At 40.4% G+C, this 24,613-nt stretch overlaps 1 gene segment (V, D, J or C); it reads left to right on the forward strand.

Moving 5' to 3' along the window:
* Window positions 1–21,336, forward strand: part of LOC140118392 (immunoglobulin heavy constant mu-like) — a 35,316-nt gene extending 13,980 nt beyond the window's left edge. Inside the window, 6 exon segments of the C gene segment in view lie at window positions 5,136–5,201; window positions 5,274–5,354; window positions 17,487–17,786; window positions 18,060–18,380; window positions 19,531–19,860; window positions 20,670–21,336. Of these exon segments, the coding sequence occupies window positions 5,136–5,201; window positions 5,274–5,354; window positions 17,487–17,786; window positions 18,060–18,380; window positions 19,531–19,860; window positions 20,670–21,061 (1,490 nt within the window).
* The last annotated feature ends 3,277 nt before the right edge of the window (window positions 21,337–24,613 follow it).

Genomic DNA, 24,613 nt, shown 5'->3' on the forward strand with positions numbered 1-24,613 from the left:
ACATAAGAAGGAAGGGATACCACAAACGGACGCAGCACTGTGTCAAGGTACATACTAGCATTTTGTGTCAGGCTGTTAATGCCTGAGACAATCGGTCTCCCTTTTAGGGGAGAAGTCCCCTTATGTACCTTGGGGAGGGAGTAGAAGGTGGCCGTGCTGGATTTACGTGAGCACATGAAATCAAACTCATTCTTTGATATGAGTCTTTCTCTCAGTGCCTGATTTAGGATGGATGTGAGTTCCTGTCTAAACACATCTGTCGGGTTGGCTGACAGCTTTCTATAGCAATGTTGGTCACTCAGGATCTTCATACACATGTCCACATATTGATCTCTATCCAGCACGACCACATTCCCCCCTTTATCTGATGGCTTGATCACAATTGCTGAATCATTTTTGAGCTGAATAAGCGCCTCTTGTTCGTCCCTCGTGAGATTGTATCGAGGGGGTGATGGATTGGTCATATTTTTGAGTTGGTAAGTGACCACTTCCAAAAATACATCAATGGGTGAACAGTCTCCTACAGGGGCTGATTTTATCGATTTGGGTTTATGTTCAGTAAAGGGACCCTCACCCGGGGTTCTTTCAGCTTCTTGCAACAGGGCTGTCAGATTGTCAAAGTCTGGTATATCCGTTTCATCCAATCCCAGTTCCTCGCATCTCTTTTTGTCATGAAGTTTGAAAAACTTTTTCCATTTCAAACGACGACAGAACAGGTTAATATCTTTAACCCATTCGAATGCATCATATCTAGGAACTGGGACAAATGACAGTCCCTTCATCAGAACCCTTTCCTCAGAATGTGATAGTTCCCTTTTGGATAGATTTATAATATGCATATCTGTGGTTGGGATGTCCGGGTTTCCGGCTACAGTCCTGTATCCTAGGTTTTTTGCTGGTCCTTTTTTCCTCGTAAGAGGTATTCCGTAATTTGAGGACCCTGGGATAAAAAACCTTCCCTCTCTGAGGTCACTCCTGGAGGGTTTTTATTCCCCCTACCACCTCTTCCACTTCTAGTTCCTCTACCCCTAGGTGCTTTGGGACTTTTTGACTGTTGTTTTCTCTTCTCCTTTGGGTCCCGAGATTGTGAACCCTCAGAGTCAGATTGATCGTATTCAGAGGAAGATTGACCCGTTTCCGTCCCTCCCTGAGCGGAGCCCAGAAATTCTAGGATCCTTCCCTCTTTAAAATCAAGGGTGTCCCTACGGAACTGAAAGTGCTTTCTTTCTTTAATATGCGCAATAAATCTTTCCACTGTTTGTTGTAATATCGATTCCTTTTTGGTGAAGTCAGGGTGGTTGGAGAATCTCTTAATATTCTCTATGCCCTCATTCAGGAGTTTTGTATTTTCTGATAGGAGAGTTTTTTCCTCTTCTAATAACAACCCCATCAACCTCAGAGACGACTCAATGGATTCCTTCTCCCATTTTACCATAAAGGCAGGAGATCTAATCCTTGCGCCGGAAATAACCCAATCCTCAGCCCTCTAGGTACTATTTTGTGCTGAAGATATGTTTCCAGAGTTTGGGCTTCCCAGAATGACCTAATTTGGTTCTTATAAGTCTTAGTGAGATTCCTAAAGGCCGATGTGATACTAATGGTTAGACTCTGTACCGGTAAGTCCCCCTCCGAAAACACCTCTTTTACATCGTCCAACCAACAATCTGTGTTGACTTTGTTCGAAAGAAAACCTGCCATACCTCACAGGGATTTTTTAAAGGTAAATTACAACAATAATTAATAAATAAAGATGGTTTATGTCCCAACTACCTAAATTGACAACTATCTCAAAAGGACATTAAAAGTAATACATTTTATTAGGGCAATTTAAAATTATAAGTGGAGCTGCCTACAATTCTATCACATGAACAAGACAAACATACAATTATTGTAGTGTAGCCTCCAACACATTACTGTGTGCAAATGGTCGAGCTGTATTGTACGGTTACACAGCATCTAACCCATTAGCCAGTGTCATAATGAGTGTCGGAGGTCATTCAACTGCAATACAAGTGGTGCTAGACCCCCGTGCTTAGCACTTGGATCAGTTCACACGCGAGGGTCTGCACCTATTGTGACCATACGTCAATGGATGCCTGACGCGTTTCCCCGCTATGTATATTGAAGTAGCGGTTCATCAGAGGGCTATTACGATGGTGATCCCCTATCCTACATCTGCCTTAACTAGCCTTCAGCATTGATGTCAGCTTGCTAGCTAACTTAAAGTACAGTGGGATCGGTCACGCTAGTATGGTGACATACGCCGGCATTTGTTTGGCCGCGCGTGATGCCGGCGTCCCGGGCTATTTAAAGATTAAGCACCGCCCACTAGAAGGAGGGAGGGGGGGGCGGGTCCCAGGGTGCTTGACGTCACCAGACACTCCCCTAGACGATCGATGGGATACTCCACATGTCACAGCTCAGGGACCCAATCCGGGGCCGCAGAGTTCGACAGTGGAGATACCCACACCGATCCTAGGGAGCATGACAGCCAATGCAGTCCTATAGGTAAGATATCCTACCACCTCCTCATAACATCGCTACATCGCGATAGAGTTTCTTGAGGTACTTGATCGCGGTTCCTAATGAACCCACAACATATAGTACATTTGTGGGTTGGACGAAACGGAGGTGTAAACACATTGACAGCATTCTGAATCATTTCAGTATAAAACTTTATTTCACATTACCTTATGCTTTCTTCTCCGTTGTCTTGGTTTCATGAAGGGAAATTTTAATATATTAACATTTACAATTTTCCTATTTGTAGTAGTATGCAAGGCAAAAACTTGACTTAAAGGCCCACAATATGCATATGCTATTGGCTATTGTTATACCTTGATGCATTGCATATGTTACAGTCACAAAAAGTTTTTTTCACACAAGAATTGCAAACAGATAAATTATGATTTGTACCCTAGACATTGCACCATAATCTAAGTATGTTTCTGGAATATAATGTTTTAGACCATTATTTGAAAAAGGATCATCAAAAAAAATCTCTGCTGCCATTCAAGTATTTTTACACTGTAATGAGATTGCGCATAGACATCTTTTTTATAAACTGAATATTGTGTATCTAAACTTTTCCAAGACATTGCATACTGTACTATACAGAAGGTTGGTACATAAAATGAGATTGCATATCCTATTTTTAGGACAAAACCTACTCCTCATAAGTGCACTTTCCACGGCATCTTTATGTTGTAAGGAGGGAGCTCCTGCTCAGGGGCGTCACTAGGAGAGACAGTACCCTATAGCAGACTTCTGAATGGGGCCCCCGTTTCCCCTCAAAAATTATACCTATTTGTTTACTCACACATTTATACACCCACAATGATACTCACACATTTATGCACAAATATATACATTTATACACTGTGAGAAAGTGAGAGGTGTTGTGTGGGAAAACCGCTATCTGTCTTACAGGCAGATGAAATGCTGGTGGTAAAAGCCCTGGGTTTGTCTGCAGTAACCCAGGGGTTAATGCAGACATGATTAGCAGGAATAGTCTGTTTTGTCTGTGTTGGCCTAGCTAACACAGACACATTTGTAATGCCCGTACTGGGCCTGCTTATTATGGAGTAGGGGTAGGCTGGTAGTGGGACTCCTACTCCACCCGGGCTTCGGTCCTGGGCTTTTGTATAGCCCACAGGTGCAGGTCACAGGCCTCGTTAGGGTCTGATTTAGTCTGCAGGCCAGAAGCAGTAGGGGAGGCCCTACCTGGAGAGCTGAAAGCGAGATTGCATTGTCACAGCAAAGGTAACTGAGGGTCTCCTGTCTTACTGCTGGCCAAGAGCGTGTGCCAGGCAGCCTGGTACCCGGATAGCTAGGGTCCTCCAAATGTATTAGACAGCGCCTAGCCGGGCAGGAATTACTTTTATAATGTTTTTGCATGTGGCTAAGCCAAGGCTGAATTTGTGTTCTGTTTTGCAAGTGTGAATAAACACTTAAGTTGGACTTTTAAACCTGCGTGTGTCACTGCTTCCTGCACTGCTACCTGTCAACTACCAGAGCAATTCCCCACAACACCTATACAGTACTGTCCCAGTAGGGAAGTAGATGTCAGGAAGCAGAGATGACATGATAAATAATAATTCTTTATTTATATAGAGCACACAGATTAGAGCTTAGCTGTGTACTGTGGAAGATGTGCAGGGTTACATACATGTTATAGTGTACAATATTCAGTATAATATGTATATAATAATAAAATACATCCTACATTCTTTGGTGTGTCATGTCAGATGCCAGGACCTCTTGACTCTACGGGCCCTAAAGCAGGTGATATGGCTGCTACCCCTGTAGTTATGCCCTATTCCTGTGGACTTTTAAGGGGATACAGAAATTTAAAGAAGCATCAGAAGTTATAGAAGCTAAAATCCGGCAGAGACCTTAAAGGGCTTCTACAGTGAAAACGAGTCAACTCCTATCCACAGTTGATTGGTGCGGGTCTTAGTGATGGGATCCCCACAATATCATGAGAATGGGAGTCTATTGTGCCCATGTTGTACCCCAAATGAACAGAACAGCCAATTGTGCATGCGTCTGTGGCACTGATGGAGATAGCCTGTACTCACTGAATTCGTCAGTGCTATAGAAGTATAGCTTTCAGTTTAAATAAGCTATAATAATTTTTTAGCTATTATAAATACCACCATGATGATGACCCATACCAAATTGTAGAATACTTTATACTTCCAGTCCTCTATACAGGTGCTGAATGGGTATCATGACAAAGTAAAGATTTTATCTTAAAGAAGCATAAGCAGAATGTATCAATACAGTATTCTGCCAGACTTGGCATAAGTTGTGAAATTGATGAACAGAGGAGACAGAAATAAGGAAGTGGTCATGTTTTATTTTGGTAGGGACATATCAGGAGCAGTTAGCAGATACCCAGACTAGACATGTGGAGCACCACATAAACCACAGGCCTACAAATTAGTAAGATGAATAACAGGCTACAGGTGCTATACAACATCCCCTCTGATTCCCAAAAATAGACTCAGATCTATGCCAAGCACATAGTCAACCATGTAGGCATCATTGCCCCCCAGATTTCCAAAAGATCTTCAGAAGAAGGCAACACACAACAAGGTATCTTCTACTGAACAGATATTGGCTATTTACAGCAAAGACTGATGGCAACATGACTGAAACCATACACTGGAAAACAATGTCCATTCTACAAAGTAGAGGTGAGAATTTCCCTAAATATTAAACGTAAGGGTCAAAATGATTTAATCAAAACAGGATATTTTTTTCAGCAGATATTCATATTTTTGGTATTTTAATTGACAGCAGTACGATGCTACTGGTTGAATATTCTGAAAGTGATGCTTTAAGTTTAGGTAAGTACTATACAGCTACACATTTAGTAAGTATATCCCTATATTGCAATAAAGCATGCATTACTGATAAATTAATAGAATGTAATAGTAATAGTAGAAGTAGAATAGTAAAAGTACAATACTGTTATAATTTATGACTATAGTGTATATAGTTAGAGCTCTGAATCTTCAGAGCTAGAGTTTCTAGAATCTAGAGTTTTAGCGTATGACAACTGGTAAAATAATTGCATTGGCCTGAATGAGACTCCTATACTATAAAGTTAATGTGCTACTACTTAATATGGATCTGTGAATTGCTAGTATCTTTTGATCAAACTCAAATGTAAAGATTTGATGATCATTTACTGCAAAGATTAGTGCAAGCTCTAGAAATATGTAAGCTGTAGCTATTGTAGGCAATGTGTAGTTAGGAATAATTTCACAGCTCAATGATTTCGTACATAGCTCCATCAATTTCTTCCTTGAAAACCAGAGTCAAATGACTGTACTGGGAAGTCTCTGTGCACTTCCATATGTTATAGTATGGCTCTATGCAGAATGTAACCAAAATAATGGTAGGTGTGTGCAGTAAAAAATGTCATAGGCTAGTTTCACACAATGTACTGGGAAGTCAAGTTTGGAGCCTTGTTTTAATTAATTATTGAGATCAGAATTTCTTCCAATATAAAACTGGTAAAATCTTAAATAACTAGCACAGCCAAGATTTGGTCCATTGTTCAAGTAGTGGGAAATAAAACCATACTTCAGATTCATACTCTAATATTAAAATGGTAATGATATAGAAGCTAGTTAGTATGTCATAGCTAGCTGATAAGCTTTCTTATCAATTGCATATAAATGGTTAGCACAGGCCTTTCAACCTATTATTTTGGTATATGCTAGTATTCATATACAGTACTGTAGCAGCTATCCAGTAGGGCTTGGGGAGCTGGAAAGCTTTGACAATTGATCTATTGAAAATTAATAGTTAGCACAGGCCCATTTGCTGCCCATGCCTTTTGTGGTGAGCAATAGGGCCATTAAGTCCTAGAATCTTTTTGACCTCTATCTACCCATATAGTAGCTAGCAAATCTGTGTGAAATTAATGTTTGTGTAAAGTATAGGGTACCCTAACCATGATGGTAACTTCATACTAGGTCAGTCCATATTATCTACCTTGGGTAATTCATTTAAAATCTCTGCAAAAGGTTTTAGGCTTAGTGGTGAGGATTAAAACTCTCTCTTCCTAGTATCCACTAGACATCTTCCAGTGGACCATACAGTGGCTAGATGGCAAGCAATAGCTAGCTGGAGAGCCTAAAAATTCCCTCTCATTATGATATAATAATGTAGCTAGTCAGGATGGGTAAGCTAGCTGGAGCGCCTAGAAATTCCCTCTCATTATGATAATAATAATGGAGCTAGCCATGATGGGTAAGTTAGCTGGAGCACCTAGAAATTCCCTCTCATTATGATAATAATAATGTAGCTAGCCAGGATGGGTTAGCTAGCTGGAGCGCCTAGAAATTCCCTCTCATTATGATAATAATAATGGAGCTAGCCATGATGGGTAAGTTAGCTGGAGCACCTAGAAATTCCCTCTCATTATGATAATAATAATGTAGCTAGCCAGGATGGGTAAGCTAGCTGGAGCACCTAGAAATTCCCTCTTATTATGATAATAATAATGTAATTAGCCAGGATGGGTAAGCTAGCTGGAGCACCTAGAAATTCCCTCTTATTATGATAATAATAATGTACCTAGCCAGGATGGGTAATCTAGCTGGAGCGCCTAGAAATTCCCTCTCATTATGATAATAATAATGTAGCTAGCCAGGATGGGTTAGCTAGCTGGAGCACCTAGAAATTCCCTCTCATTATGATAATAATAATGTAGCTAGCCAGGATGGGTAAGCTAGCTGGAGCGCCTAGAAATTCCCTCTCATTATGATAATAATAATGTAGCTAGCCAGGATGGGTTAGCTAGCTGGAGCACCTAGAAATTCCCTCTTATTATGATAATAATAATGTAATTAGACAGGATGGGTTAGCTAGCTGGAGCGCCTAGAAATTCCCTCTCATTATGATAATAATAATGTAGCTAGCCAGGATGGGTTAGCTAGCTGGAGCACCTAGAAATTCCTTCTCATTATGATAATAATAATGTAGCTAGCCAGGATGGGTTAGCTAGCTGGAGCACCTAGAAATTCCCTCTCATTATGATAATAATAATAATGTAGCTAGCCAGGATGGGTTAGCTAGCTGGAGCGCCTAGAAATTCCCTCTCATTATGATAATAATGTAGCTAGCCAGAATGGGTAAGCTAGCTGGAGCACCTAGAAATTCCCTCTCATTATGATAATAATAATGTAGCTAGCCAGGACGGGTTAGCTAGCTGGAGCACCTAGAAATTCCCTCTTATTATGATAATAATAATGTAATTAGCCAGGATGGGTTAGCTAGCTGGAGCACCTAGAAATTCCCTCTCATTATGATAATAATAATGTACCTAGCCAGGATGGGTTAGCTAGCTGGAGCACTTAGAAATTCCCTCTCATTATGATAATAATAATGTAATTAGCCAGGATGGGTTAGCTAGCTGGAGCACCTAGAAATTCCCTCTTATTATGATAATAATAATGTAATTAGCCAGGATGGTTAAGCTAGCTGGAGCACCTAGAAATTCCCTCTTATTATGATAATAATAATGTAATTAGCCAGGATGGGTAAGCTAGCTGGAGCACCTAGAAATTCCCTCTTATTATGATAATAATAATGTAATTAGCCAGGATGGGTTAGCTAGCTGGAGCACCTAGAAATTCCTTCTCATTATGATAATAATAATGTAGCTAGCCAGGATGGGTTAGCTAGCTGGAGCACCTAGAAATTCCCTCTCATTATGATAATAATAATGTAATTAGCCAGGATGGGTTAGCTAGCTGGAGCACCTAGGAATTCCCTCTCATTATGATAATAATAATGTTATTAGCCAGGATGGGTTAGCTAGCTGGAGCGCCTAGAAATTCCCTCTCATTATGATAATAATAATGTAATTAGCCAGGATGGGTTAGCTAGCTGGAGCACCTAGAAATTCCCTCTCATTATGATAATAATAATGTAGCTAGCCAGGATGGGTAAGCTAGCTGGAGCACCTAGAAATTTCCTCTCATTATGATAATAATAATGTAATTAGCCAGGATGGGTAAGCTAGCTGGAGCACCTAGAAATTCCCTCTCATTATGATAATAATAATGTAATTAGCCAGGACGGGTTAGCTAGCTGGAGCACCTAGAAATTCCCTCTCATTATGATAATAATAATAAAGAGGCTAGCCAGGATGGGTTAGCTAGCTGGAGCGCCTAGAAATTCCCTCTCATTATGATAATAATGTAGATAGCCAGAATGGGTAAGTTAGCTGGAGCGCCTAGAAATTCCCTCTCATTATTATAATAATAATAATGTAATTAGCCAGGATGGGTTAGCTAGCTGGAGCACCTAGAAATTCCCTCTCATTATGATAATAATAATGTAGCTAGCCAGGATGGGTTAGCTAGCTGGAGCACCTAGAAATTCCCTCTTATTATGATAATAATAATGTAATTAGCCAGGATGGGTTAGCTAGCTGGAGCACCTAGAAATTCCCTCTTATTATGATAATAATAATGTAATTAGCCAGGATGGTTAAGCTAGCTGGAGCACCTAGAAATTCCCTCTTATTATGATAATAATAATGTAATTAGCCAGGATGGGTAAGCTAGCTGGAGCACCTAGAAATTCCCTCTTATTATGATAATAATAATGTAATTGGCCAGGATGGGTTAGCTAGCTGGAGCACCTAGAAATTCCTTCTCATTATGATAATAATAATGTAGCTAGCCAGGATGGGTTAGCTAGCTGGAGCACCTAGAAATTCCTTCTCATTATGATAATAATAATGTAGCTAGCCAGGATGGGTAAGCTAGCTGGAGCACCTAGAAATTCCCTCTCATTATGATAATAATAATGTAGTTAGCCAGGATGGGTAAGCTAGCTGGAGCACCTAGAAATTCCCTCTCATTATGATAATAATAATGTAATTAGCCAGGATGGGTTAGCTAGCTGGAGCGCCTAGAAATTCCCTCTCATTATGATAATAATAATGTACCTAGCCAGGATGGGTAAGCTAGCTGGAGCACCTAGAAATTCCCTCTCATTAGGATAATAATAATGTAGCTAGCCAGGATAGTTAGCACAGTCCAGATATGAGCCCATAGTAGCTTGCCATCTTTACCTAGTATTTATTGGTAATATGCTGCTAGCAAGTACAGTTTAGAAAGCTTGTAAGCATTCACAATTGATCTATTAAATTTTTAGCATATGCCAGATTTCTGCCCATGGCTTTAACAAATTTTTCCCAGGTACCTACTTTTAACACAAAAACCTGGGAAACCTATTGACTCCAGTAAAAGCCGAGGGTGGGAAATGCATTGGTCACAGCCCCCCCCCAGTATATAGCCTGCCAGCCCCTGTAGTATATTGCCTACCAGCCCGTCTAGTATATAGCCTGCCAGCCCCTCTAGTTTATAGCCTACCAGCCCCTGTAGTATATAGCCTGCCAGCCCTGTAGTATATAGCCTGCCAGCCCCCATAGTATATTGCCTACCAGCCCATCTAGTATATAGCCTGCCAGCCCCTCTAGTTTATAGCCTGCCAGCCCCTCTAGTTTATAGCCTACCAGCCCCTGTAGCATATAGCCTGCCAGCCCCTGTAGTATCTAGCCTGCCAGCCCCTGTAGTATATAGCCTGCCAGCCCCTGTAGTATAAAGCCAGCGAGCCCCTGTAGTATATAGCCTGCCAGCCCCCTGTAGTACATAGCCTGTCAGCCCCAAAGTATATAGCCTGCCAGCCCCCCTGTAGGAAAAAAAAAAAATTTACACTGTACTCACCTTTCCGACATCCCTCCCCACCCCCGTAGGTCCTCTCCTTGCTCCGAATCCTCTTCCGGTCCTCCGGATCCTCTTTGGGTCCTTCAGTCTTCTTCAGCACTCTTCGGGTCTTTGCTCGGCTGGCACACATAATGGAGTCAGCCTCTTTCTGACGTCATTGTTTTTGAGCCACTGGCATTGCGAGGGGACCCAAAGAGGACCCAAAGGACCTGAAGAGGTACCGGAGCATCGTAAGCAAGAAGAGGACCTACGGGGGGCGTCGGAAAGGTGAGTACAGTGTTCATTTTTATAGGCTCGAGTATAAGCCAAGTTAGGGTTTTTCAGCACAAATCTTGTGCTGAAAAACTTGGCTTATACTCAAGTATATACCTAGTAAGTAGCAACTAACAAGTAAGCATTAATAATTGATCTTGTGAATATAAATAGCACATGCCAAATCTCTGCCTAGGGTTTTAGCTATAGTGGTTAAAAGAAAGGAATTCAATTACTGATATTTACTGGACCTGTAGGAGTTACCTGGCATGTAGTGCAGTGCAAGATCTATGCCTGTGGTTTTAGCTTTATTGTTTAGAAAAAGAACCATGAATTCCTAGTATTTATTGAATCTATGCTAGTAACTATATATTAGCTAACCAGTTGGCAAAGCTAGCTGGTGAGCTTGGGTAACTGATATATTGAAAATAAATGGTTGTCATAGGAAAAATCTTTAGTTTTTGTTTTAATTGACAGGATTAAAACTATCTCTTCCTTGTATCTAGTAGACCTTTTCCAATTATTTTAGTAGCTAACTGTTAAGCAAAAGCTAGATGGTGAGCTTAGGAATTAAAATTACTTTAAATTGGGTGGTAAAGAGGTTGTCCCAATTTCTAAAGCTTTCGGTGAGGATCTGACTGCTGGAACCCCCACTGATCATCAGTGGCAACTTCAAAAATTAGAAGAGTGGGGATCCCTTTCTCACTAATGGGTGGTGCAGTCGGACCAACCGGAGCTCTGTGCTCGTCAATCTTTGGACGTAGAATGGGATCCACTTGTGATTAGTGTGGGGCCCACCTATCTGACCTTCACTAATTTGTAAGTTATACCCTATCCTGTAAACTTCCAAGTTGGGACAACCCCATTAAGGTTCAGGACTATATTGATATACATTAGATCTTTTCTAGTAATAACATAGTAGTTGGGCAGTAGTTAACTACTATAGCTACCTTGGAAGCATTAGTAAAAGAGCTATTGAATATAAATTATAAGCACAGGCCAAAATGTTGCCCATGGGTTTGTTTAGCTTTAATGGTGAGAAAAAGAGGCATTGAAATAAGTCTGTTACCTATATACTAGCTATCCAGTAAGTAATAGATAGTTTATGGGTTTGGGTTGTTAATCTATAGAATGTATACCGTATATACCGGCGTATAAGACGACTTTTGAAGACAGAAAAATCTTCTGTCTTCTCTGGGGTCGTCTTATACGCCGGTAATCGTCTTATACGGCGGGTCCCGGTGCATGGAGAGGGCTCACGGGCTGAGCCCTCTCCATAGCCGGTAAGTCTTTGCTGCATATTGCAGCAAAGGCTTACCGGTAACACCCGCGATCGGTGCTAGCACCGATCGCGGGTGTTTGCAGAGCGATGGCTGCCGGCAGCCTCAAAAAGACATCGGGTGCATACTCACCCTCCGTTGGCCACGATGTCCTCGCGGATCGTCTTCCGCGCAGTCTTCTCTCTTCTGCTGGGCGCCGTCATGCTTTTCCCCGGGGCGGCGCCTAGTATGACGTCAGCAGCGGCGCGTCATACTAGGCGCCGTCCAGGGGAGAACAATGTCGGCGCCCGGCACGAAGTTAGTGAAGACAGGCACCGAAGGCAGAAGAGGACCCACGCGGACTTCGGGGGAGCAGGTCGGGGCCATCGGAGGGTGAGTATATAAGTTTATTATTTTCTATTAATGCTGGGCTGGCTGGATATTACTGGGGGCAGTGCTGTATACTACTGGGGGCAGTGCTGTATACTACTGGGGGCTGTGCTGTATACTACTGGGGGCTGTGCTGTATACTACTGGGGGCAGTGCTGTATACTACTGGGGGCAGTGCTGTATACTACTGGGGGCAGTGCTGTATACTACTGGGGGCTGTGCTGTATACTACTGGGGGCAGTGCTGTATACTACTGGGGGCAGTGCTGTATACTACTGGGGGCTGTGCTGTATACTACTGGGGGCTGTGCTGTATACTACTGGGGGCTGTGCTGTATACTACTGGGGGCTGTGCTGTATACTACTGGGGGCTGTGCTGTATACTACTGGGGGCAGTGCTGTATACTACTCGGGGCAGTGCTGTATACTACTGGGGGCAGTGCTGTATACTACTGGGGGCTGTGCTGTATACTACTGGGGGCTGTGCTGTATACTACTGGGGGCTGTGCTGTAATGGTAATGTTGTTGTTGTATGCCTTATGTTTATGAGCGACAGTTTTCCTGCTGTATACCTGCATGTCATAAGAATTTACATTAAAAAAAGGACCATGTTAAATTCAAATCTGTTTTTTTTTTTTAATTTTTACCGGTGTTTTGTATGCGTTGGAAAAGGGGTAGTCTTATACGGCGAATATATCTTAAATTCTATATTTTAAACAGGAAAGTAGGGGGGTCGTCTTATACGCCGGAATATACGGTACTAATAATGAGCTTGTTTAGGCTTGTTGATTCATGGTAGATTGTTAGCACCAACAAGATCACTCCCCATGGTTTTTGCTTTAGTGGTGAGAATTACATCCATCTCTTCATAGTATCTACTAGACCAATTTATATAGTAGATAGCTGGCATATAATCCATAGCTGGAGGGCATAAATCATCTTAATATGATCAGCTCCAGCCAAATCTCTTTTAGGTCATGGCTACCTGCACACAAATCTCGCAAAAATCACCTGAGAATAAGGGATGGTATTGTCAATTTTCACTGCCGATTTGCATGATTTTGGCATCTGTTTTTCATGGACCTAATGAACTATATTCTATGAGTGATCTGTGAAAAGTGGCTCTGACTAGGACTTGCTCTTCTCTTTAACGGATTGGAAACAGGGTTTGTTAAAATTGAATTTCTTTTAGTCGGCCATGCACCAACTGTTCCAAAAGTAGACGGCACAAGGTTGTTTCTCCCTGTCATGTCCAGCTGGCCTTAGTGTTGGGAATTAGTATTATCTGATGCTATAGACTTAGTGATGCCTATTTGTGCCATCTTTTCTTCAATCATTTGAACCTCTGGTAATAAAAATTCAGATTTTTTTGTAATATCTTGCTACTAAGCTTGGCTAATTGAGCTACTTAATACATTTAAAGCATAACTCAGTTTCGCTAAACAGGGTATGTGACATAAATGGGTAACACATGCACTGATTTCACTGGACAAACTCAAGAGTTATAACTAGTTGGAAATTTTTCTATTTTGTCATATTTAATATTATGAAGTATAGCTACATTATTTATAGCAATGAATAGTGAACTAGGTAGCTGTAATGCACAAAAGTGCATGCCAAAGGCATAATAAAATTCAACCCTTGGACAAGTCAGGAGGCAGGTTTAGCTAAATTTTCAATTATGCATCAGGGCTTTAACTAAAATTATTGTTTAGCCAAATATAAATAAATATAGATAGCATGAGCCATGCACCTCTGCCTGTGTCTCACCTTTACAGAATACCTTGCTGGGCATCATGAGTCAGTAAGGCAAACATCTGGCCCTAAATATCTGCTTCAGAACAGATGTGTGCCACCCAAACTTTCATTCTCTACATAGCTAATAAGAGCTATGTACAGTACACCATAGAAGTCTATGGCTCCCGGTCGGGCAGCAGTGCAGAAAAATATAGGACATTTCCTATATTTCGCCAGATTTGCTGGGCGGCCGCTTGTCTACCTATGGAGGGAAGAGGGTGAGGAGCGTGAGTTTTTGTTATAAACTATAGAAGAGATAGCCAAGGGAGTAGGAGCCCAGAGGTGTCTAAGACATGTGGTACCATAATATGTGCTAATTGAGGGCTCAGGGGTTTGTAGTGTATTGGAGTGGGGCACAGATATTAGGGCTAAGGCTAATGGGCGGGTTAGTGGATTGGTATCTACAGAATCACAATTGATAAAAATAGTTTTATATATTGATATCCTTTGTCAATAATTGCCAAATATTATTAGAAAGGGCCACACATGGTGCATGTTCATACTTAGTGTCTAAGGCATTATAAATATTTCCATTATGCCTTACACTGTGCATCGTCCAGAACCGGTTTGGGAACACAGTTATTTATTCTATTTATTAAGATGTAGACTGACCTGAAAACCGCAGATTCTACTTACAGAATCTGTAAATCTGGCTATGCATTTTAGATACCTTGTTTAGCCAGGACTGGTAGCTAGGCACCTCTGCTGGCAGCTTACTTTCCTTAGGAGTAAAGGGATCAAGAATGTTGATATCCAAAATGTCCATCCCCATGGGTTTGCCTTAGTACAGTGGTCTCTTGAGTGAGCCAGGGCACTGCTATGCTATGGACAGAGCGGTCTTTTACCGCCTCCAAAAAAAATGTTTAATTGTAGAAATATCAACAAAAAACTGTAAACCCATGTCCAACCTGAATTTTGAGGATACTTTAAATATAATTATCAAATAGTATAATAAACTAATGTGCAAAAATAAATTAATACATATTATCAACAAAATAATGTAAAATCTATCAGATACACTTAATTTTTTTTTAAACCACTCATTTAAAAAAAATGTTGATCATGAACTAGTTCTGGCTTTACTGGTGATCTACATCTCCTTTCTGTATACATGGAGTAGGTTTAAAAGAGAGCATACTAGCTACCTGCAGTTGTCACTAGAGGGATCATACACTGAACTTATATGTAAGAACTAAATGAAGGGAACTATCATGCTCCCTCTAGTGATGGATGCAGATAGCCAGTATGTTATAATAATAAGAAATCTTAATTTCTATAGCTCCATCATGTTCCGCAGATCCTTGGGAAGATATACAATTAAAACTAGACATTACAGACTAATAACATGATATGATGAAACAATTGGGATGAGATCCCTGTTCACAAGAGCTTACAATCTATGAGGAAGAATGGGGTACAAAGGAGGTAAAAGTCTTTATAAGGTCCAGAGCGTCAGGCAAAGCGTGAAAAGGGTGAAGTACTAAATGAAAGGGGAGCCATGGCCACTTTAGATTATAAAAATGATTTCCTGTTAGATACACATTTGTCTTTATCCCCTTGCCGCTATAGCCAGTTTTCATCTTCCTGACCAGGCACTATCTTTGGAATCTGCCATGTGTCACTATAAGGCCCCTTCCACACTTGCGTTTTTCACGCATGTGTTCTGCGCATGCTTTTGATGTGCAGAACTTGCATTGCACTCTGACCCATTGTAATCAACAGGCTTTTTCAGACTTGCATTTTTTTTCGCGCACACACACGCATTTTTTTAACGCGCATTTAAATCTCAGCATGCTCTACTTTTGCAAGTCACGTGCGTGAAAAACGCACCATATAAGTCTATGGAGATGCATCAAAAACGCATTGCACTCTGAGACACATGGAAGTCCAATGGAAGTGCAGTGCGTTCTGAGTCCTGAGTCCTTTTCACGCATTGAAATTGTGCATGAAAAACTGAGACATTGAACAAACTCTGACTGAAAACTGATTGAACTCTGATGCAAAATGTCAGTTTTTCACTGACCAAACCCTGATCGCACCCTGATCAAACTCTGACGTGATCTGCAACGCAAGTGTGGAAGGGGCCTAATGTCCAAGAGATTTGGAAATTGTTTTTTTTATCGCACTTTGTACTTCAAGGAACATGATGACCAACATTTCAAAAATGTGCATTTTATGTCGTTATGTTTTAAGATTTGGAACGTTAGGTGCAATTTTTCACATTTTCATGAAGAGCACTAAGTCTTCAGTTTCGTAGGACCTACACATCTTCCAAGTGACTTTGAGAGGCATAAACTACGCCATTATAGTAACTGCATCCCTTAACTTACTAAAAAACAGCTTCTAGGAAGTTTATTTACACTTTACGTGTTTCACAGTGGTTTTAAGAAAATTGAGGTGCAATTAAGAAATTGTAATTACACATTCACAATAGATTAAATTACAAAATGCCTCATGAAGTTTCATAACCAATTTCTCTGGAGTATGTCATAACCCCATATGTGACAGATCTGCATTGCCACATTGTACAGGCTATAAAATGAAAAATTTTAGGGGGATGTGGTGTTCTTTTTAGTGATATAATTTTGAAGCATGTACCATTTTTTAATCACTTCTTAGAACGTTTTTTGTGAAGGGTATTGATGAATGACAAAGTCCTCAGCCCCAAAGCATGCGACAGGCGGCTACACTTTGGAAGTTAAGGTTGCGTCCACACGTTCAGTTTTTCAAGTGCAGTTTTTGATGCCCAAATCAGGAGTGGAGTTAAAATAAAGGGAGGAGTGGCACTTCTTAATGATAAGTCCTCACCCACTATGATCCACACCTGCTTATGGTTTCAAAAACTGCATCTGAAAAACAGAATGTGTGGCTGCACCCTAAAAGGAAGTGAAGAGTGAGGAGATTACAGTGGTGAAGTACACCTGTTCAGCGAGGTGAAGCACAGAGTTATAGATTCTGAACATGAATTGTTAAAGGAGTTGTCCACTTTCAGCAAATAATTGATAAGTTCTACATTTTTCCAAAATACTTTCTTTATCAAATCTTCATGGTTTTCTAGATCTCTGCTTGCTGTCATTCAATAGCTTCATGTTTACTTCCTGGTGATAAAAATTTGTTCATGTGATGTCACACAGGTGCAAGGCTTGTTATACCTAAATTTGACTCATTTCAGGCAAAATATGACTCTGCTCATTTTATACCCTAAATATGACTCTGCACATTTTATACCCTAAATATGACTCTGCACATTTTATACCCTAAGGGTTCTACAATTTTAATGGGGGAAAATCTGGTCATTTAAGGTGTGGTTATGCATTTAGGGCCATTGGGAATTACAGTGGAGTTTTGTGTAACATGATGTGTGTGAAATTCACTTATAAGCCACATGTTTTTATATGCCAATCTGTGTGTAACATTTCAGTGTATTTTTGAGTTACTATATAGAGTTATAGTAATAAAGTAATCCTTTCTTTGTATATTACTATGGTATACTCTGCAGCATTAGTTTATGATTATTAATTCTCTTGCAGTGGAGCTCATTATCCCACATGTCTTTCCACTGATTGCCAATGTTGTTGGCAGCAGCACTTCCGCTACTTTCGCATGTCTGGTAAAAGATTATTACCCTCCACCCGTATCTGTCACATGGAGCAACTCTATTGGGGACACATTATCTGGAGCAAAGGACATCCCAACCCCTCTACATGGCGAACCTCCAGCATATAGTCTTTTTAGTCAAATCACTGTCAGTGATAGTGAATGGAAGAGTAAGGCCTATCAGTGCAATGTTACCTATTACTCAAACAACATTCTGAGAACTACCCCTAAAGGTGAGTAAAGGTCACATATTAAAATAGATGAGACAGTGTTAAACTAGTCTAAAAGAAATAGGGTGTGCCCTATCTTTTGTGTTTTGGCCACTCTGCACTTTCCCAATACAGTAATGCATAGTGCATGTACTGCACCACGAATATGTCCAATGGAAGTCAATAGGGCGTCGAGTTAACCGAAGGTTATGTGCATTAGGCCTTAGTGTGTATCTACTTGCTACTCAGTAGATTGTTTATGTGACTAAAAATACTTTTCTTACCTGTATTCTTTAGCTTGTTTTTACCCAGAGGAACCAAACGTCCATCTTTTGCAAGGAACTTGCCCTGAAAGCAATAATGGTGAAATCGAACTCACTTGCCATGTGTATAATCTAACCACCCAAGATGCCACATTGAAATGGTATATCAATGATCAGGAAAGGGGTTTTCCAGAAGACAAAATTGAACTGGGAAAATCTGAGAGCCATTTTTATGCTTTGCAAAGCACAGTGACCATTAGGCGGTCTGAATGGAACAATGGTGTTCGTGTGAGATGTCAAGTGACAGACACCAAAACGGGAAAAACAGCGGAGGACACAATTAAGAAATGTTCAGGTAAAGAAGAGCCATAACTAAAATTTAGTGTTTTGCTGCCTTTCCTAAATAATTGTAAATTAGATGTCTTTGTTTGGTTAAATGTATAATAAAGTAGATGTAGTAATGTGTCAGCCATTAGAGCAGTACACAGTAGAACTAGACAGTTCTCTGCTGCACCAGATAAATCACAGTGTCTGATGCCGGATGATTAATCTGGTGCAGTATAACACTAGCGAGTCCTACTTGCTCATCCTATTAGTTGGACTAGTTTGCTGCACCACAATTATGAAATTTCTAGCACACGGGCTGAATTTTCTGGTGCTTTACCGAGGCAATGCCCACTTTTCCGTCAAGTCAGAAAACTGCCTAAAAATTTTCTAAAACCTTCAATAAATGTGGCACAAGGCATGTCAGGTGTAAATTATTCCAGTATGCTGGCTGTCTCCCCAATATGTCTTAATTTCAAAGCGTGAAGACATGTTCTTGAGAACATTCAAAGGGATTCTACCACCAGGATGAAAGACTGTATGCAAATGAGTCCAAACTCCATTAACAACTATTGAGCTTGGAGCCCCTCAGGCTCATTTGCATACATTTCTTCATCCCGGCGGTAGAATCCCTATAACTAAACAACAAACAATATCACAACTAAACAATTTAAAGATTTACAAAACATCCACCAGTTGGCCTCACATAGATGTGTAAAGAAATGACTTCCTGTGACAGAAAATGACAATATATTCTTTTCTTGAAAAGCTGGTAATCTCATGCTCCTTCTCGGGATACGAGTAAAGTACTTGTAATTCTAAATGGGCAAACACGTGGCAGAAGTGTGTCATTTTTTGCATATTGTTGCCACTGAGTGACACCCAAACTGTATTAAAACAATACTATATGCCTAACAACAATTTGTTGCAAAATAGAAAAAAAGATTTTATTGAAAATACTTTAAAAAACCATAAATGAATGTATAATACAAAACAATGGCATATAATACATAAATTGACCAACAGCATAAAATAAATTAATCAAAAATATACTAAAAGATAGGTAAGGGCTGGGAACAATCAATATGCTTCACAAAGAGAATTCTGTAATATAATTTTTATACTATACAACTCCATACACCTTTATTAAAATATATGTGTTTTTTGTTTTTTTTTTACAGACGGCTTCAATTGTTTGGGAATTAATGTGTTTATGGTGCAGCCCTCTGTTGAAGATCTCTATGTCTATAAAATGGCTCGGATTTCATGTGTGGCCTCCGACCTTAAAAACATAGATGAAAGCTTTTCATTTGAATGGAGCTTTCCTGGACAACCTAGTGATCTCAATGTTCAAGCCGAAGATGCGACTCTGCAGTTAAATGGGACGTACAGTGTGTCCAGTATCCTTTATGTTGACCCACAGGTCTGGCTGCAACAAACAGAATTTACGTGTGTGTTCAAACACGATAGTCTCCCAGCACCGATCATTACTAGGATTAAGAAAGAAAAAGGTGAGAGATTGTTGATAATTTTAACTTTCCCTGATATAACTGAAAATACCAGTATAACCAATCACATTTACTAGCTATTGGGGGAGGGGTAAATGACAAGGGGCAATCCTTGGCGACATCCTGCTAGGGAGCAGAAAGTGAAGATCAGCAGGGACCTGGGGAGTGTGGAATTTGGGGAAGTGACAGCGGAAGGGGGGGGTCACTGAAGTGAATTTACAATATATTGTTTTCAACCTATTTTGGGCCCGTTGCCACCACTAATTATTTGGATAGAAAACCATTTTAAGAAAGTAAAAGTCCTGTATAGTTTTCTGCTTCCACTACTCTGATTTCATTTAGCTTCTGTCTCTAGCTAAAAGTCTTGTCTAATCTTGTTTCTGAGTCCCATTTTATATATATATTTATATATAAAATGGGACTCTAGCTAGATTTCTTGACTAATCTTGTCTCAGAGACAGAAGCTAAATGAAATATATAGTGAAATGGGGACAATACCTATGTCCATAGTTTAGAGACCATCTGATATTTTAAAGGGGTTATCAGGTTAAAAAAACAGTACTCATTTTCTATTTCTCCTGTGTAGCAGTAGAATTTCTCCCAATACAGCACCCATATGGGTACAGCATCTGGACCTAAGACACAATACCCTTTATTGACCACATGCTCCCCTTCTGTACCTTAGAGTGGAAGCACCAGCACAATTCGAATGCTTCTCTTTTATAATATGCCAAAAAGATTTAGTTAATATTGTTATACTGTCACAATCATCTCATTAATATGGCTTAATATTCTGTATTTTCTATACACAGAAACAAAGATGTTCCAACCTAAGGTATTGGTTTTTCCACCCTCTGAGGAAGAGTTGGCTCAGAAGGAACTATACTCTTTGATATGTATTGCCTACAGCTTTAATCCAATAAATATTTACATGGGCTGGACAGAAAATGGTATGGCAATGTCCAAAGACCTCTATGATACCAGTGAACCAAAGCCTGAAACCAGCGGGAGTACCTATTTCATGATGAGCAAGCTTACCATTACAGCTAGTGCCTGGGACTCAGGAACCTCGTATGGCTGTTTAGTGGGCCACGAAGCCATACCCATGAATTTTATCAGGAAATCTATTGACAAAAGCTCTGGTAAACCAACAGTGGTCAAAGTGTCTGTCACTATGTCTGATACTACCCTGTCTTGTTATTAAAATGTCACATCTTCCACTTTCATTCTGCCATATTTCCTTCACTTCTTTGTCCCGTTATGTTGTACACAAATGGCTGCAAACATGTTCCAATACAAAATAACTAATCCACAAAAGTTGTGAAAGGACGTCTTCCCCAATCCTTTTGTATTGACGTATTTGTTAATTGTATCTCTTCTGTGAAACCCCCTGTGTATTTGTGCTGTTATAGTGGTGGGAAAGTAGGGGATGTTCTGTAAAATAATTAATGTTGCAATAAATTCTTAAAAAATGAGAAATTCCAGAGAAGGATATTTAATGTATAGTAGTTAAAGTTCTTACATTGTAAGCATGGTATTTATTGCTTATGCTTTAAGCTCTTTTCCACATATAAATAATTATAGACAATAATACATAAAGACATGAATGATAGGTGATGGGGTACATTTCCAGTTCAGTTCATGATTTGTTGCCATAAGGAACATTTGTCTTCCTCTCATCTCTTCCCATCGTATTACCAGACATTGGACATGCTGTAGCTACATCTAGGAAGACACTATAGGTCAGTGATGGCAAACCTTTTAGAGACCGAGTGCCCAAACTACAACCACACACACTTATTCAAATGCAAAATGCCAACATGGCAATTTACGCAGTAACATGTTACTACCTGTTTTGCAATGGCTTTTAATTGTATTGGCGCCCTGAGGACACCAATACAGTTAAGAGAAAGAGGAGAAATCCAGATTATCTTTGTAGCTTCACTTCAGGGTACCCTGAAAAGGAATAATTGTGGGGTCCATATCAGTAGCTCCAATAATAACAAAGCCTTGTCTGCACCTCCTTGCTCCTCCTGTAGTCCTGGGCAGCTAACTATGTGTAGCTTTAAAACAGCACTGGTCACAGCACATCCTGGGTGGCAAGGGACTGGTTTTGAGTCCTGTCTGGAAACTCTATGCAGAGGCCTGGGCCTGGGTGTCCACAGAGAGTGCTCCGAGTGCCACCTCTGGCACCTGTGCCAAAGGTTCGCCACCACTGCTATAGGTTGTTTAGAGTTTTAAAGAGTCATTACATATTCCTTAAACATTTTAAAAAACACAAACATGATGCTAAAATAATGTTTAACCAGTGGGGAAAATGAGGCCCAGTAAATAGTCCTCTAAAGAGCTGAACATCGGAGCTGAAGAAAAGAGCCATAGCTTAGATTAGTGACAGTTCCTGGGGAAGTCTATACCCTCTGTGGGACCCTGTGTATTTATGTAAATTGTAAAAATTTCACATATCCATGGAGCATGACCTCAAGTTATTCCTGGTGCAATGGCATTTTTACTTTAAAAAACACATAATACCCCATTATTTACAGTTGGGGCCAGATTCCACTACTTACACTACCTGTGCTGAATCATTTTATTATGTTTCCTGATTATTCAATTTCATTGTAACTTGTCTAAAATATCACAGTAACATGATCCACAATTCTACACAATCTAATAATCAATCTTATATTTGTAAGGACATGGAATATATATTTATAAGTACAAGGAATATTTTGCCTTCTAACATAAAAAAATGTATTAGATGTGCAAATAGATCCAGGAAAAACCTGACAATATTGTTAGTAACTATAACACTTATAGTTACATTATAACTAAATTGTTTAAAAATAAAATTTAGAGGGATTAAAGGGGTTTTCCATCTAAGACTTTTGATGGTAGATGCGGGTCCTACACAAGAAAGTTTCTGTAACATATATATAATGTATTATAATACATTAGGGTTCTCAGGCTTGTAGCTCAAGGAAGGAGTATGGCAGAGAAGAGTCTATACCAGTGGTGGGTAAATTCAGTCCTCAATGCCCTCCTTTATATATGTAATATAAGAATAGTAGGAACAAATAGTATTTGAAACATAAAACCTCACATTGATATTTAAGGGAACCTGTAAACAGGTTCCCATGGGCTGTTAAATACTAATTCTGAATCTTCTTTTATCACTAACAATACTGCTTCTGCTCAAAAGTATATAAAAGTATACTTGGCTCCCTGCCAGCAAACTGGATCTAGTCACAGGGTGTATGTTACAAGGTTGTAATCATCATCATTATCTCCTCTCTTCTAGCTTTCTTTCTTCTTAATCCCACTCCCTCCCTCATGTTGCTGTTAGCTGACCCCAAAATTCAAGAAAATCTCTGTAAGCTCATGTCTGCAGGAGGGAGGGAGAGAGCTAGCAGAGCAGAGAGGAGATGATGAAGGTGATGATCCTAGGGACTGGGAGATCCTCATGGGTCAACGCAGTTTGCTGGCAGGGAGCCAGATATACTTTTATATACTTCTGAGAGTTAGTGGAGCCAGTAATGTTAATGGTAAAAGCAGATAGGGTAGAGTTATAGGTAAAGTACATTAGCCCTCCACCTATAATTTTATACAGAGATATATAGGGAGAGACCTACTTTAGACCACTTATTAGTTAGTCTAGTTAGTTATCTAGTTATTTTCTGGTGCGCAGAATGAAGTTTCTGGCCCTGGGCTAGACCGTCCCTCTTTTCGGACAAGTCGGAAAACTGCCTAAAAAATTGTCTAAAACCATCAATAAATGTTACAGTTTCTCCTGAATTCTAGTGTAGACAGATTGATAAATTTCTGTCATAAAGTCCAATTTTGGCAAATAAATGTTATTTCATAATGAAAAGCTATGCAATATAGAAGAACAGTTCCTTGTCACATTATGGGGCACATTTACTTACCCGGCCGAAGGAGTTCCGGAAATACGGAGTGTCCGACGATCATACACTCCGGCGCGATTCACAAAGATCGTGCACTCGATTTCCTGCATCTGTTGGTGTATGTAAAGTTTTAAAGTTAAATCCCGCGCTCAGTCTGAATCAGTCAGATTGTCCAACCGCCTGCCCCCCCATTTCTGTCGCATGAAAGTCGTGCAACACAATCCCCTTCTAAATAGCTGTCACTGCGGAGCAAATCCCGAAAATTTCTAAAGGCCAACGAAAGTACGATCTGCGGGCCCCTTAGTAAATAAGGCCCTATATTTCAGACACTGATGAGCTGGGGCACCTTTTTAACATTACATATTTCATTGGCATCGCAAGTAAGAAAAAAAGATCTTGAAATCGACAATTAATACTGAAAATGAATTAGATAACTTATATTACATCAAAAGAAGAATGGCCACATACAATGAAGCAGACATGGAAGTGCATACAGTCTGTATCATTTTGTAACAAGAAGCCATACAGCCTCTGTACACTGCCTTAGGCTACATGCACACTGCCGTGTGCCCGCCGCACCGTACCACGGCGGGAACACGGCAGCGCAGGGAGAGGAGGAGGAGGTGAGCACCGCTCACCCCCGCCCCTCTCCATAGGGATGTATGGGCCACGGCGCTGTAACATGGGAAAAGATAGGACATGTCCTATCTTTTCCCGGGCTACGGAGCGGTACGGTGCCGCACGTGTGCTGCACCGTACCGCTCCCGTACCATGCCTTGAGCCCAAAGAAGTGTATGGGGGACCTATATCGGCCGTATATACGTCCCCCATACATGTGTGTGAATGCAGCCTTA

This window comes from Engystomops pustulosus, chromosome 1 (assembly GCF_040894005.1).
Source record: "Engystomops pustulosus chromosome 1, aEngPut4.maternal, whole genome shotgun sequence".
NCBI classification, from domain to species: Eukaryota; Metazoa; Chordata; class Amphibia; order Anura; family Leptodactylidae; genus Engystomops; species Engystomops pustulosus.